This window comes from Nerophis lumbriciformis, linkage group LG16 (genome assembly GCF_033978685.3).
Source record: "Nerophis lumbriciformis linkage group LG16, RoL_Nlum_v2.1, whole genome shotgun sequence".
Taxonomy (NCBI): Eukaryota; Metazoa; Chordata; class Actinopteri; order Syngnathiformes; family Syngnathidae; genus Nerophis; species Nerophis lumbriciformis.
In genome coordinates, this window is record NC_084563.2 from 31899599 (window position 1) to 31915948 (window position 16350).

Sequence of the window (16350 nt, forward strand, 5' to 3'; positions counted from 1 at the left end):
GATTCTTAACAAGACATATGGAAAACAGAAATATTCTCCACAAAACATAAGGAAAACAGATAGATTCTCGACCAAACATAGGGAAAACAGTTAGATTCTCAACAAAATGTAAAGAAAACAGATAGATTATCGACAAAACATAAGAAAAACAGATAGATTCTTGACAAAACATAAGAAAAACAGATAGATTCTCGACAAAACATAAGGAAAACAGATTGATTCTCAACAAGATGTAGGAAAAACAGAAATATTCTCGACAAAACATAAGGAAAACAGCTAGATTCTCAACAAAATGTAAAGAAAACAGATAGATTCTTGACAAAACATAAGGAAAAAAGATAGATTCTCGACAAAACGTAAAGAAAACAGATAGATTCTTGACAAAACATAAGGAAAAAAGATAGATTCTCGACAAAACGTAAAGAAAACAGATAGATTCTTGACAAAACATAAGGAAAAAAGATAGATTCTCGACAAAACGTAAAGAAAACAGATAGATTCTCGACAAAACAAAGAAAACAGATAGATTCTCAACAAAACGTTAAGAAAACAGATTCTCAACAAAACGTAGGGATAACAAATAGATTCTTGATAAAACATAAGGAAAACAGGTAGCTTCTTGCACTTATTGCATCAAGGATGCGCGTGAAGATGAGAATAGGAGGAGTGGTATCAGAAGGAAGTTGGCCAGCAGGCAGAAACAAAAACATGACTTGGGAAAAAGCACACCATGGAAAGTTTGGTGTGGTCCAAAACCACAAAGTGCAACCAGTAATGACTTGTCCTACCTTTCACGTCCTCGTCTTCTATGGTGGTGTTGGCACTCTCAATGGACTCCTTCACAAGAACAACAAGGAAATGTCAGACAGAAAAAAATCAAATGATTTCTTGGTGTCAGGTCTCACATGGCAACAAACAAACTTCCTACTATATCACTTTTTTAGAATTGAAGACTAATGTAGTTGCTGCGGTTCTTTGTCTGCTGCACAGAATATCATGCACTTTTTATTAAAGGGGAATTGCACTTCTTTAATGTAAGGCAAGAACACGGTTTTTCTTTTTTTTTAATGCATTCTAAGTCGTAAAATATGGCAAGTAAAAGGTGGCTAACAATGCAGCAAATATAAGTGCACTACTCTAACCATAAGGCCCTCTAAAAACACCCAAAAAGCGCCAACAATGCTCCGTTTACATGTCGTGACCTGAATATTAACCAAGTATTAGCCGTATTGTTATTCAAAATAAAGGACCGCCACCAATAAACGGTGACAAATGATTAAAAAAAAAAAGACAAAACCAACAAAAACACAGTTCAAATATAACTAGATAGATAGATAGATAGATAGATAGATAGATAGATAGATAGATAGATAGATAGATAGATAGTACTGTATTGATTCCTTCAGGAGAGTTCCCTCAGGAAAATTAAAATTCCAGCAGCAGTGTACAGAATTGAGATCGAATTTAAAAAGTAAATAATGGGGGAATAAATGGAAACAAAATAGAAAAATATTACAATAAGAATAAAAATAAAAAGCAACAATGAGAATAAAAAATATAACAGTAAAATAATAATATAACAAGAGACACTATAGGCAGTAGTGATCATGTTTTGAAAACTACTATTAGATATTAAGAAATGAAATATTTTCCAGGATTTACCATCAAAAATCACTTATGAACAATAAACAAAAAGACTATTTTGACAGCTTTTCTACAATTGAGTTGAATCCAATACGTCATGTGTTCATATTGCAGATAATGTCTAAAGTGAGCATGAAAAAGTACAAAATAAGTTGACAGGTCAAATAGGACTGAAAGGAAAGATCCAATTCAGAACTGCACTGCCACTTTGGCGTTTATTGAAAAAGTAGGCAAAACATAATAAATAGTCAAAAACTCTGGGGAAAAAAAAAGTTATTTAGACACTTTATCTTTGGGGAAAACGTTCGGCTACCATATAAAGCTAAAAAGTGCGCTCGTTTTAGAAACACGGTAGTGAATTGGTCACGATGACGGCGTGGGCAGCTGTGCTAAATCAGCAATTATCTCCAGGTGCTTTTGAATGACTGAACTCACACGTTTAATTGTATCCATGAGGTCATTGTGAGGAGTAGAACACCTGGGGCCTCATGTAACAAGCTGACGTACGCCCTTTTTTTGTCGGCAAAGATGACATGTTGATGTGGAAATGTGCGGCGCCTGGGGGGGGCTGGAGCCTATCCAAATGACATCACTTTCTACATGAAAGCAGTGAAATTGACATTCACATCGTGGTCATCAGAGTCAGCCGCCTCTTCTTTTCAAACGGGTGCAAGCCCAATTTTCCAGAGTCAATTTTGACCACGCACATCTACAGTCCTGGTCAAAAGTTCTTGTAAAGAACATAACGTCATGGCTGTCTTGAGTTTACAATCATTTCTACAACTCTTGACCACGGAGCTTTCCTCCAGAAGGTCGCATCTTTGTCCATGTGATGTCAGATGAAACAAAAATGGAGCTGTTTGGCCACAATACCCAGCAATATGTTTGGAGGAGACAAGGTGAGGCTTTTTAATCCCGGGAACACCAATCCTACCGTCAAGCATATGGTGGTGGTAGTATTATGCTCTGGGCCTGTTTTGCTGCCAATGGAACTGGTGCTTTACAGAGAGTAAATGGGACAATGAAAAAGGAGGATTACCTCCAAATTCTTCAGGACAAGCTAAAATCATCAGCCCGGAGGTTGGGTCTTGGGCGCAGTTGGGTGTTCCAACAGGACAATGACCCCAAACACACCTCAAAAGTGGTAAAGGAATGGCAAGTTTCACTGCAATAATGCACTTTTGGTAGCCATCCACAAGCTTCCGGTTGAAATTTTGACCACTCCTCTTGAAAAAATTGGTGCAGTTCAGCTAAATTTGTTGGTTTTCTGCACATGGACTTGTTTCTTCAGCATTGTCCACACATTAAAGTCAGGACTTTGGGAAGGCCATTCTAAAACCTTCATTCTAGCCTGATTTAGCCATTCCTTTACCACTTTTGACGGGGTGTGCAAGGACCGTCCTCGAAGACAGCGACAGGTGAGTAGATGGCCCAGGTGGGCCTTGTTATCTAATCACCTGTCGCCTTTATTAGCAGCAGCCGGAAAGAGACAGGGGAATTGGAGTTGCAGCGAGGGCGAGAGACGCGAGACTGAGAAGAAAAAACATATATTGCTGCATGAGAATAAAAAGACTTGATTCAAACGATTTACCGGTCTCCCGAAGATCTGTCGGCCAGGAGAACCCACACCAGAGGGAAACTTTCACACCAACTTTTCCACTACAGAGGGGCCCCGGGTCCCTCTCAAATTTTACTAGGGCTGAAACGACGTGTCGACGTAGTCGACGTCATCGGTTACGTAAATACGTCGACGCTGTTTTTGTGCGTTGACGCGTCGCATATTTACGTCACACTACCGTCATGGCGGAGTGCAAAGCAGACGATGCGAGCGGTGCGAGCAAGGGGAAAAAAGCACGTCAAAAGTCGTTAAAAGTGTGGGAGTATTTCAATAAACGGCCTAAGAAGAAACGCTACTTTTACTCCGCTACTTTTATCTACATTCAGCTCGCTACTCGCTACTAATTTTTATTGATCTGTTAATGCACGCTTTGTTTGTTTTGGTCTGTCAGATAGACCTTCAAAGTGCCTGCCTTACTGGTGACGTTTCACTTCGTTCCACCAATCAGATGCAGTCACTGGTGACGTTGGACCAATCAAACAGAGCCAGGGGTCACATGACCCGACTTAAACAAGTTGAAAAACTTATTGGGGTGTTACCATTTAGTGGTCAATTGTACGGAATATGCACTGTACTGTGCAATCTACTAATACAAGTTCCAATCAATCAATCAAAAGTGTGAAGGAAAAAAGACCATTTTTTTATTTCAACCGTACATCCCGTCAAAAGCCTAAAGACTGACTGCACAGTTCCTGTCTTCACAATAAAAGTGCCGCTCCATCGCGCCTGCGCTTTCAAAATAAGAGTCTCCAAAAGCCAGCGCAAACAAGCTAGCAAGCTACGGAGTTTGCCGCCAATGTATTTCTAGTAAAGTGTATAAAACGAATATGGAAGGTGGATAAATAAGATGCCAAAAACCAACCACTTTCATGTGGTATTAGACAGAAAGGAGGAACTTTTTTCTCCTCCATTTGAAAACGTGGACGTTACCATCACTACTGTCTGATTACAATCAATGCAAGTCATCAGAATCAGGTAATACACCAACTTATATTCTTGTCTTCATGAAAGAAAGGAATCTATATGTGTTAAACATGCTTGTATATTCATTAAAACATCTTTAACATGTAAACAAAAACGGCAAAATAAATAAATATAAATTACATACTGTATATATCAATGTAAGTATATATATATATATATATGTGTATATATATATATGTGTATATATATATATATGTGTGTGTGTATATATATATATGTGTGTATATATATGTGTGTGTGTGTATGTATATATATATATGTGTGTGTGTGTGTGTGTATGTATATATATATGATATGTGTGTGCATGTTACTCATCAGTTATCAGTACTTGAGTAGTTTTTTCCCAACATACTTTTTACTTTTACTCAAGTAAATATTTGGGTGACTACTCCTTACTTTTACTTGAGTAATAAATCTCTAAAGTAAGAGTACTCTTACTTGAGTACAATTTCTGGCTACTCTACCCACCTCTGCTAATAATGTTGTTGTATGCACACTGTGTCGAGCGGAAATGGCCTATCATAGCAGCACAACGGCTATGAAGGAACATTTGAAAAGAAAACATCCGACAGCGTTCTTGCCATCACCATCAACTAGTCAATCGTCCACGTGAGTATACATTGTCATCATTACACAAAAACATGAATGTGTCATTTGTATCTGCGTTGTAAATTCATAAACTAAAACACTGTTTTGCTCTGAGAGGCGCGTTTGGCGTGCCTGTTCAGTGTTTACAAAGACACGCTCCTCTTTAACGCTATCGTTAATTAGTTGTGCAAATACCTTTTACAACATTAACAGTTACATATACTATGTACAAACGATTTATGTATATATATATGATATGTGTGTGCATGTTACTCATCAGTTATCAGTACTTGAGTAGTTTTTTCCCAACATACTTTTTACTTTTACTCAAGTAAATATTTGGGTGACTACTCCTTACTTTTACTTGAGTAATAAATCTCTAAAGTAAGAGTACTCTTACTTGAGTACAATTTCTGGCTACTCTACCCACCTCTGCTAATAATGTTGTTGTATGCACACTGTGTCGAGCGGAAATGGCCTATCATAGCAGCACAACGGCTATGAAGGAACATTTGAAAAGAAAACATCCGACAGCGTTCTTGCCATCACCATCAACTAGTCAATCGTCCACGTGAGTATACATTGTCATCATTACACAAAAACATGAATGTGTCATTTGTATCTGCGTTGTAAATTCATAAACTAAAACACTGTTTCGCTCTGAGAGGCGCGTTTGGCGTGCCTGTTCAGTGTTTACAAAGACACGCTCCTCTTTAACGCTATCGTTAATTAGTTGTGCAAATACCTTTTACAACATTAACAGTTACATATACTATGTACAAACGAACAATTAACTTTCACTTTAATCATACTATCATTGTTGTGTTATTAAGCAAAATAAGCAATACTTTTACTTTTGTTGAAATGTTTACACTGTTACAGAATATTTCGTTTTGCACTTTTTTGTATTGGATGTTTATCTTTATTTTTGCACAATACTTTTACTTTTGAAATGCTTATACTATTGCAATATATTAAGATTTGCACTGGATGTTTACTTTTATATTTGCACATTAAAAAGCAAATAAGCTACTTTTAATTTTGTTAAATGTTAAAAGTTTTAAATGTTTACATTGTTACAGAATATTTTGTCATGTTGTTGTCAATGTTGACTGAGTGGCCATACTTTTTTTTTTGTAAATAAAAGCCATGCCTTTTGAAAAAACTGGCCTACATTTATTTTTTCATCTTCATTTTAAATAAAAAAAATAATCGGTAAAATGAAAAATAATCTATAGATTAATCGGAAAAAAAATCTATAGATTAACCGATTAATCGAAAAATAATCTATAGATTAATTGATAAAAAAATAATCGTTAGCTGCAGCCTTAAATTTTACCACTAAAATAGTAATCTTACTTTTTGATTTTAATCAGTATTTATATCTAACCTACTTGCAGTTTACAACATTGTCAAATGACATGAAAGCACAAAGATTGTTTATTTAACACGTAAACATTAGGCTGATTAGAAAAGTGAGTCCTAAACAAATAATACTGCATAAGAAGGGACTCGTGAATACAATTATGTTCTGCTAAAATAAACAAACTAAATTAATAATGAATATGTTTCCAAAATAAACTGTTAAAAAATTCAAGTGCAAATGAAAACACAGCTTCACCACTTTAGTCATATTTTTTGCGCTAAAGAAACTTCTCTATGACATTAGCTCCAGACTTCTTCTGTTTGTTGGATATTGTCATTACTGCCACAAGTGGAGGAAAAGTGTATTACCGCTAGGAAACAGATGTTTTTTTGGCGGACCAACAATGGGCCACCGACCCTATGGTTAAGAAAGACTGTCTTGAAGAACCGCATAGAAGAGTAGAGGTAGTTGTGTATGTGAATAGAAAAAAAAACATGCACCTAAATACCTTGTTTCCATCCACGGGGTTGTGGATCACCGTTGTCTGGGGTTCCTGAGAAAGAACACGCAAGATCACGTAAGTCCGGTGACATCATCGCCATGACAAATACTGAAAGTTTACATGGAGCAAATGTACCGTAAATTCCAGACTACAAGCCGCTACTTTTTTGCAATGCTTTGAACCCCGCGGCTTATAACAACGGTGCATTTCATGGATTTGTCATTAATGCAAACAGTTAAAAAAAATAAAAATAAAATAAAAATAAAATAAAATAAAATAAAAAAATAAAAATAAAAAATAGATTTAAAAAATGAAATAAAATAAAATAAAATAATAAAATAAAATAATAAAAAAAAACAGTAAAAAAAACAAAAAACAAAGACACTGAAAAGGTGTGTTATTGTTTGTGCCGTCGCGCCATTTTCTGGACGAGTTTGCATTGTCCATCTGTTCAGACCGAGCTTTCTCCCGGAGGTACATGCATCCGTATTCTAGCCGTTCATAGCGTTTCAACTCGTATGGATGCTGCATTCATCACTCCAAGAAACGTTTTGTAAGTTTTACAATATAACTAAAACAATTCTTACTTATGTTGTCTATAGGACTGTTTTCATGCATATTTATACGTGCTACTGTATTGTGATCAAGCTAGCGGCACTAGCATGAGCTAATATACATTTACGAGTGTCTGTGTTAGTATTATTAACTTACAATGCCATTATTTTTGTATTGTTTCACTTTCACAAATTCCTCAGTAAAATCACCAAAACGTCACCGTGGAGTTATTGAGTCTGTTTAGCTGATTGGAGAGCTAGCTTGCGCAGCTAGCGTGTCCATGACGATGACTTCTGTTTTGTTTGATCATCCGTTTTACTGACTTGTTACAGACACCGTTTGGTATGTAAATAAACATTTACAGAATATTTCTGTGTAAATAACTAATTTCACAACGTACAGTATATATCTGCGACTTACATGGAAAATATTTTTCTTCTTCTAATTTTTCGTGGGTGCAGCTTATAAACCCGTGCTCTATAGTCCGGAAAATACGATATGGACGTACATAACACGTGGGTGTTGTTGGCAAATAATAGCGATTTGGATAGTTAGCATTAGCTGTCATTGAACCATGACAACAAACATGGCAGCAAATTGTCCGTTGCTTCTCTTGGACTGTTTCTGTATGCGTGCTCAACTTTGACATCCAACTTATACCTGGAGATGGCGACAAAGACACGAAAAGACGCTCGTTTCCGTCACATTTTCGGAACCCAGCATGAGGAATGCGATTAATTCTAGCTTGCGCATCTAGCGGGTCCATGGCGATGACTTCTGTTTTGTTTTTTATCTGTTTTACTGCCTTGTTACAGACACCACACCGTTTGGAAACAATTAAGGTATTTACCCAATATTTCTGTGTAAATAACTCATTTCACAACATATATATCTGCGACCTATAGTCCGGTGCGGCTTATATATGGAAACATATTTTCTTCTTCTAAAATTTAGTGGGTGCAGCTTATAAAACGGTGCTCTATAGTCCGGAAAATACGATATGGACGTACGTAACACGTGGGTGTTGTTGGCAAATAATAGCGATTTGGATAGTTAGCATTAGCTGTCATTGAATCATGACAACATTCTGTCACATTTTCGAAACCAATGCGTGAGGATTGCGATTAATTCTAGATTGCGCCGCTAGCAAGTCCATGGCGATGACTTCTGTTTTGTTTGATCAGCCGTTTTACTGCCTTGTTACAGACACCGTTTGGAAACAATTAAGGTATTTACAGAATATTTCTGTGTAAATAACTCATTTCACAACATATATATCTGCGACTTATAGTCGGGTGCGGCTTATATATGGCAAAGATTTATTTTCTTCTAAAATTTTGTGGGTGTTGCTTATAAATCGGTGCTCTATAGTCCGGAAAATACGATATGGATGTATGTAACATGTGGGTGTTGTTAGCAAATAATAGCGATTTGGATAGTTAGCATTAGGTGTCATTGAACCATGACAACAAAATGGCAGCAAATTGTCCGTTGCTTCTCTTGGACTGTTTTTGTATACGTGCTCAACCTTGACATCCAACTTATACCCGGAGATGGCGACAAAGACACGAAAAGACGCCCGTCTCCGTCACATTTTCGGAACCCTGCCTGAGGATTGTGATTAATTCTAGCTCGCGCCACTAGCGGGTCAATGGCGCTAACTTCTGTTTTGTTTGATCAGCCGTTTTACTGCCTTGTTACAGACACCATTTGGAAACAATTGAGGTATTTACAGAATATTTCTGTGTAAATAACTCATTTCACAACATATATATCTGCGACCTATAGTCCGGTGCGGCTTATATATGGAAACATATTTTTTTCTTTTAAATTTTCGTGGGTGCAGCTTATAACCCCGTGCTCTATAGTCCGAAAAATACGATATGGACGTACTTAACACGTGGGTGTTGTTGGCAAATAATAGCGATTTGGATAGTTAGCATTAGCTGTCATTGAATCGTGACAACATTCCGTCACATTTTCGAAACCAATGCGTGAAAATTGTGATTAATTCTAGCTCGCGCCGCTAGCGGGTCCATGACGATGACTTCGTTTTGTTTGATTCGCCGTTTTACTGCCTTGTTACAGACACCGTTTGGAAACTATTAAGGTATTTACACAATATTTCTGTGTAAATAACTCATTTCACAACATATATATCTGCGACTTATAGTCCGGGTGCGGTTTATACATGGAAAATATTTTTTTTCTTCTAAAATTTTGTGGGTGTTGCTTATAAATCGGTGCTCTATAGTCCGGAAAATACGATATGGACGTATGTAACACGTGGGTGTTGTTAGCAAATAATAGCGATTTGGATAGTTAGCATTAGGTGTCATTGAACCATGACAACAAAATGGCGGCAAATTGTCTGTTTCTTCTCTTGGACTGTTTTTGTATGCGTGCTCAACTTTGACATCCAACTTATACCCGGAGATGGTGACAAAGACACGAAAAGACGCTTGTTTGCGTCACATTTTCAAAACCCTGCGTAAGGATTGTGATTAATTCTAGCTCGCGCCGCTAGCGGGTCCATGGTGATGACTTCTGTTTTGTTTGATCATCTGTTTTACTGCCTTGTTACAGACACCGTTTGGAAACAATTAAGGTATTTACACAATATTTCTGTGTAAATAACTCATTTCACAACATATATATCTGCGACCTATAGTCGGGTGCGGCTTATATATGGAAACATATTTTTTTTCTTCTAAAATTTTGTGGGTGCAGCTTATAAACCCGTGCTCTATAGTCCGGAAAATGCGATATGGACGTATGTAAAACGTCCGTGTTGTTAGCAAATGATAGCGATTTGGATAGTTAGCATTAGCTGTCATTGAACCATGACAACAAACATGGCAGCAAATTGTCCGTTGCTTCTCTTGGACTGTTTTTGTATGCGTGCTCAACTTTGACATCCAACGTATACCTGGAGATGGCGACAAAGACACGAAAAGACGCTCGTTTCCGTCACATTTTCAAAACCCTGCGTAAGGATTGTGATTAATTCTAGCTTGCGCCGCTAGCGGGTCCATAGTGATGACTTCTGTTTTGTTTAAACAGCCGTTTTACTGCCTTGTTACAGACACTGTTTGGAAACAATTAAGGTATTTACACAATATTTCTGTGTAAATAACTAATTTCACAACATATATATCTGTGACTTACAGTCCGGTGCGGCTTATATATGGAAACATTTTTTCTTTCTTCTAAATTTTCGTGGGTGCAGCTTATAACCCCGTGCTCTATAGTCTGAAAAATACGATATGGATGTACGTAACACGTGGGTGTTGTTGGCAAATAATAGCGATTTGGATAGTTAGCATTAGCTGTCATTGAATCATGACAACATTCCGTCACATTTTCGAAACCAATGCGTGAGGATTGTGATTAATTCTAGCTCGCGCCGCTAGCGGGTCCATGACGATGACTTCTGTTTTGTTTGATTCGCCGTTTTACTGCCTTGTTACAGACACCGTTTGGAAACTATTAAGGTATTTACACAATATTTCTGTGTAAGTCCGGTGCGGCTTATATATGGAAAAATGTTTTCTTTCTTCTAAATTTTCGTGGGTGCAGCTTATAACCCCGTGCTCTATAGTCCGAAAAATACGATATGGACGTACGTAACACGTGGGTGTTGTTGGCAAATAATAGCGATTTGGATAGTTAGCATTAGCTGTCATTGAATCATGACAACATTCCGTCACATTTTCGAAACCAATGCGTGAGGATTGTGATTAATTCTAGCTCGCGCCGCTAGCGGGTCCATGACGATGACTTCTGTTTTGTTTGATTTTTCCATTTTACTGCCTTGTTACAGACACCATTTGGAAACTATTAAGGTATTTACACAATATTTCTGTGTAAATAACTCATTTCACAATGTATATATCTGCGACTTATAGTCCGGGTGCGGTTTATACATGGAAAATATTTTTTTTCTTCTAAGATTTTGTGGGTGTTGCTTATAAATCGGTGCTCTATAGTCCGGAAAATACGATATGGACGTACGTAACACGTGGGTGTTGTTGGCAAATAATAGCGATTTGGATAGTTAGCATTAGCTGTCATTGAACCATGACAACAAACATGGCAGCAAATTGTCCGTTGCTTCTCTTGGACTGTTTTTGTATGCGTGCTCAACCTTGACATCCAACTTATACCCGGAGATGGCGACAAAGACACGAAAAGACGCCCGTCTCCGTCACATTTTCGGAACCCTGCCTGAGGATTGTGATTAATTCTAGCTCGCGCCACTAGCGGGTCAATGGCGCTAACTTCTGTTTTGTTTGATCAGCCGTTTTACTGCCTTGTTACAGACACCATTTGGAAACAATTGAGGTATTTACAGAATATTTCTGTGTAAATAACTCATTTCACAACATATATATCTGCGACCTATAGTCCGGTGCGGCTTATATATGGAAACATATTTTTTTCTTTTAAATTTTCGTGGGTGCAGCTTATAACCCCGTGCTCTATAGTCCGAAAAATACGATATGGACGTACTTAACACGTGGGTGTTGTTGGCAAATAATAGCGATTTGGATAGTTAGCATTAGCTGTCATTGAATCGTGACAACATTCCGTCACATTTTCGAAACCAATGCGTGAAAATTGTGATTAATTCTAGCTCGCGCCGCTAGCGGGTCCATGACGATGACTTCGTTTTGTTTGATTCGCCGTTTTACTGCCTTGTTACAGACACCGTTTGGAAACTATTAAGGTATTTACACAATATTTCTGTGTAAATAACTCATTTCACAACATATATATCTGCGACTTATAGTCCGGGTGCGGTTTATACATGGAAAATATTTTTTTTCTTCTAAAATTTTGTGGGTGTTGCTTATAAATTGGTGCTCTATAGTCCGGAAAATACGATATGGACGTATGTAACACGTGGGTGTTGTTAGCAAATAATAGCGATTTGGATAGTTAGCATTAGGTGTCATTGAACCATGACAACAAAACGGCGGCAAATTGTCTGTTTCTTCTCTTGGACTGTTTTTGTATGCGTGCTCAACTTTGACATCCAACTTATACCCGGAGATGGTGACAAAGACACGAAAAGACGCTTGTTTGCGTCACATTTTCAAAACCCTGCGTAAGGATTGTGATTAATTCTAGCTCGCGCCGCTAGCGGGTCAATGGCGCTAACTTCTGTTTTGTTTGATCAGCCGTTTTACTGCCTTGTTACAGACACCATTTGGAAACAATTGAGGTATTTACAGAATATTTCTGTGTAAATAACTCATTTCACAACATATATATCTGCGACCTATAGTCCGGTGCGGCTTATATATGGAAACATATTTTTTTCTTCTAAAATTTTGTGGGTGCTGCTTATAAACCGGTGCTCTATAGTCCGGAAAATGCGATATGGACGTACGTAACACGTGGGTGTTGTTGGCAAATAATAACGATTTGGATAGTTAGCATTAGCTGTCATTGAATCATGACAACATTCCGTCACATTTTCAAAACCAATGCGTGAGGATTGTGATTAATTCTAGCTTGCGCCGCTAGCAGGTCCATGACGATGACTTCTGTTTTGTTTGATTCGCCGTTTTACTGCCTTGTTACAGACACCGTTTGGAAACTATTAAGGTATTTACACAATATTTCTGTGTAAATAACTCATTTCACAACATATATATCTGCGACTTATAGTCCGGGTGCGGCTTATACATGGAAAATAAATGTTTTCTTCTAAAATTTTGTGGGTGTTGCTTATAAATCGGTGCTCTATAGTCCGGAAAATACGATATGGACGTATGTAACACGTGGGTGTTGTTAGCAAATAATAGCGATTTGGATAGTTAGCATTAGGTGTCATTGAACCATGACAACAAAATGGCGGCAAATTGTCTGTTGCTTCTCTTGGACTGTTTTTGTATGCGTGCTCAACTTTGACATCCAACTTATACCCGGAGATGGTGACAAAGACACGAAAAGACGCTTGTTTGCGTCACATTTTCAAAACCCTGCGTAAGGATTGTGATTAATTCTAGCTCGCGCCGCTAGCGGGTCCATGGTGATGACTTCTGTTTTGTTTGATCATCTGTTTTACTGCCTTGTTACAGACACCGTTTGGAAACAATTAAGGTATTTACACAATATTTCTGTGTAATTAACTCATTTCACAACATATATATCTGCGACCTATAGTCGGGTGCGGCTTATATATGGAAACATATTTTTTTTCTTCTAAAATTTTGTGGGTGCAGCTTATAAACCCGTGCTCTATAGTCCGGAAAATGCGATATGGACGTATGTAAAACGTCCGTGTTGTTAGCAAATGATAGCGATTTGGATAGTTAGCATTAGCTGTCATTGAACCATGACAACAAACATGGCAGCAAATTGTCCGTTGCTTCTCTTGGACTGTTTTTGTATGTGTGCTCAACTTTGACATCCAACTTATACCTGGAGATGGCGACAAAGACACGAAAAGACGCTCGTTTCCGTCACATTTTCAAAACCCTGCGTAAGGATTGTGATTAATTCTAGCTTGCGCCGCTAGCGGGTCCATAGTGATGACTTCTGTTTTGTTTAAACAGCCGTTTTACTGCCTTGTTACAGACACTGTTTGGAAACAATTAAGGTATTTACACAATATTTCTGTGTAAATAACTAATTTCACAACATATATATCTGTGACTTACAGTCCGGTGCGGCTTATATATGGAAACATTTTTTCTTTCTTCTAAATTTTCGTGGGTGCAGCTTATAACCCCGTGCTCTATAGTCCGAAAAATACAATATGGACGTACGTAACACGTGGGTGTTGTTGGCAAATAATAGCGATTTGGATAGTTAGCATTAGCTGTCATTGAATCATGACAACATTCCGTCACATTTTCGAAACCAATGTGTGAGGATTGTGATTAATTCTGGCTCGCGCCGCTAGCGGGTCCATGACGATGACTTCTGTTTTGTTTGATTCGCCGTTTTACTGCCTTGTTACAGACACCGTTTGGAAACTATTAAGGTATTTACACAATATTTCTGTGTAAATAACTCATTTCACAATGTATATATCTGCGACTTATAGTCCGGGTGCGGTTTATACATGGAAAATATTTTTTTTCTTCTAAGATTTTGTGGGTGTTGCTTATAAATCGGTGCTCTATAGTCCGGAAAATACGATATGGACGTACGTAACACGTGGGTGTTGTTGGCAAATAATAGCGATTTGGATAGTTAGCATTAGCTGTCATTGAACCATGACAACAAACATGGCAGCAAATTGTCCGTTGCTTCTCTTGGACTGTTTTTGTATGCGTGCTCAACTTTGACATCCAACTTATACCCGGAGATGGCGACAAAGACACGAAAAGACGCCCGTCTCCGTCACATTTTCGGAACCCTGCCTGAGGATTGTGATTAATTCTAGCTCGCACCACTAGCGGGTCAATGGCGCTAACTTCTGTTTTGTTTGATCAGCCGTTTTACTGCCTTGTTACAGACACCATTTGGAAACAATTGAGGTATTTACACAATATTTCTGTGTAAGTCCGGAGCAGCTTATATATGGAAAAACGTTTTCTTTCTTCTAAATTTTCGTGGGTTCAGCTTATAAACCAGTGCTCTATAGTCCGCAAAATACGATATGGACGTACTTAACACGTGGGTGTTGTTGGTAAATAATAGCGATTTGGATAGTTAGCATTAGCTGTCATTGAATCATGACAACATTCCGTCACATTTTCGAAACCAATGCGTGAGGATTGTGATTAATTCTAGCTCGCGCCGCTAGCGGGTCCATGACGATGACTTCTGTTTTGTTTAATTTTGCCATTTTACTGCCTTGTTACAGACACCGTTTGGAAACTATTAAGGTATTTACACAATATTTCTGTGTAAATAACTCATTTCACAATGTATATATCTGCGACTTATAGTCCGGGTGCGGTTTATACATGGAAAATATTTTTTTTCTTCTAAGATTTTGTGGGTGTTGCTTATAAATCGGTGCTCTATAGTCCGGAAAATACGATATGGACGTACGTAACACGTGGGTGTTGTTGGCAAATAATAGCGATTTGGATAGTTAGCATTAGCTGTCATTGAACCATGACAACAAACATGGCAGCAAATTGTCCGTTGCTTCTCTTGGACTGTTTTTGTATGCGTGCTCAACTTTGACATCCAACTTATACCCGGAGATGGCGACAAAGACACGAAAAGACGCCCGTCTCCGTCACATTTTCGGAACCCTGCCTGAGGATTGTGATTAATTCTAGCTCGCACCACTAGCGGGTCAATGGCGCTAACTTCTGTTTTGTTTGATCAGCCGTTTTACTGCCTTGTTACAGACACCATTTGGAAACAATTGAGGTATTTACAGAATATTTCTGTGTAAATAACTCATTTCACAACATATATATCTGCGACCTATAGTCCGGTGCGGCTTATATATGGAAACATATTTTTTTCTTCTAAAATTTTGTGGGTGCTGCTTATAAACCGGTGCTCTATAGTCCGGAAAATGCGATATGGACGTACGTAACACGTGGGTGTTGTTGGCAAATAATAACGATTTGGATAGGTAGCATTAGCTGTCATTGAATCATGACAACATTCCGTCACATTTTCAAAACCAATGCGTGAGGATTGTGATTAATTCTAGCTTGCGCCGCTAGCAGGTCCATGACGATGACTTCTGTTTTGTTTGATCAGCTGTTTTAATGCCTTGTTACAGACACCGTTTGGAAACTATTAAGGTATTTACACAATATTTCTGTGTAAGTCCGGTGCAGCTTATATATGGAAACATTTTTTCCTTCTTCTAAATTTTCGTGGGTGCAGCTTATAAACCTGTGCTCTATAGTCCGAAAAATACGATATGGACGTATGTAACATGTGGGTGTTGTTGGCAAATAATAGCGATTTGGTTAGTTAGCATTAGCTGTCATTGAATCATGACAACATTCCGTCACATTTTCAAAACCAATGCGTGAGGATTGTGATTACTTCTAGCTCGTGCCGCTAGCGGGTCCATGACGATGACTTCTGTTTTGTTTGATTCGCCGTTTTACTGCCTTGTTACAGACACCGTTTGGAAACTATTAAGGTATTTACACA

General features: G+C 38.0%; 1 protein-coding gene across 9 annotated transcripts in view; it reads right to left on the bottom strand.

Moving 5' to 3' along the window:
- Window positions 1-16350, bottom strand: part of camk2d2 (calcium/calmodulin-dependent protein kinase (CaM kinase) II delta 2) — a 144972-nt gene that overhangs the window by 18606 nt on the left and 110016 nt on the right. For all 9 annotated transcript variants that reach the window (XM_061977010.1, XM_061977003.1, XM_061977001.1 and 6 more), the window contains 2 exons: window positions 6709-6753; window positions 789-837 (listed from right to left, as the gene is read on the bottom strand). In XM_061977010.1, coding sequence (XP_061832994.1) covers window positions 789-837; window positions 6709-6753 — 94 coding nt within the window. The remainder of the gene's footprint in view (window positions 1-788; window positions 838-6708; window positions 6754-16350) is intronic.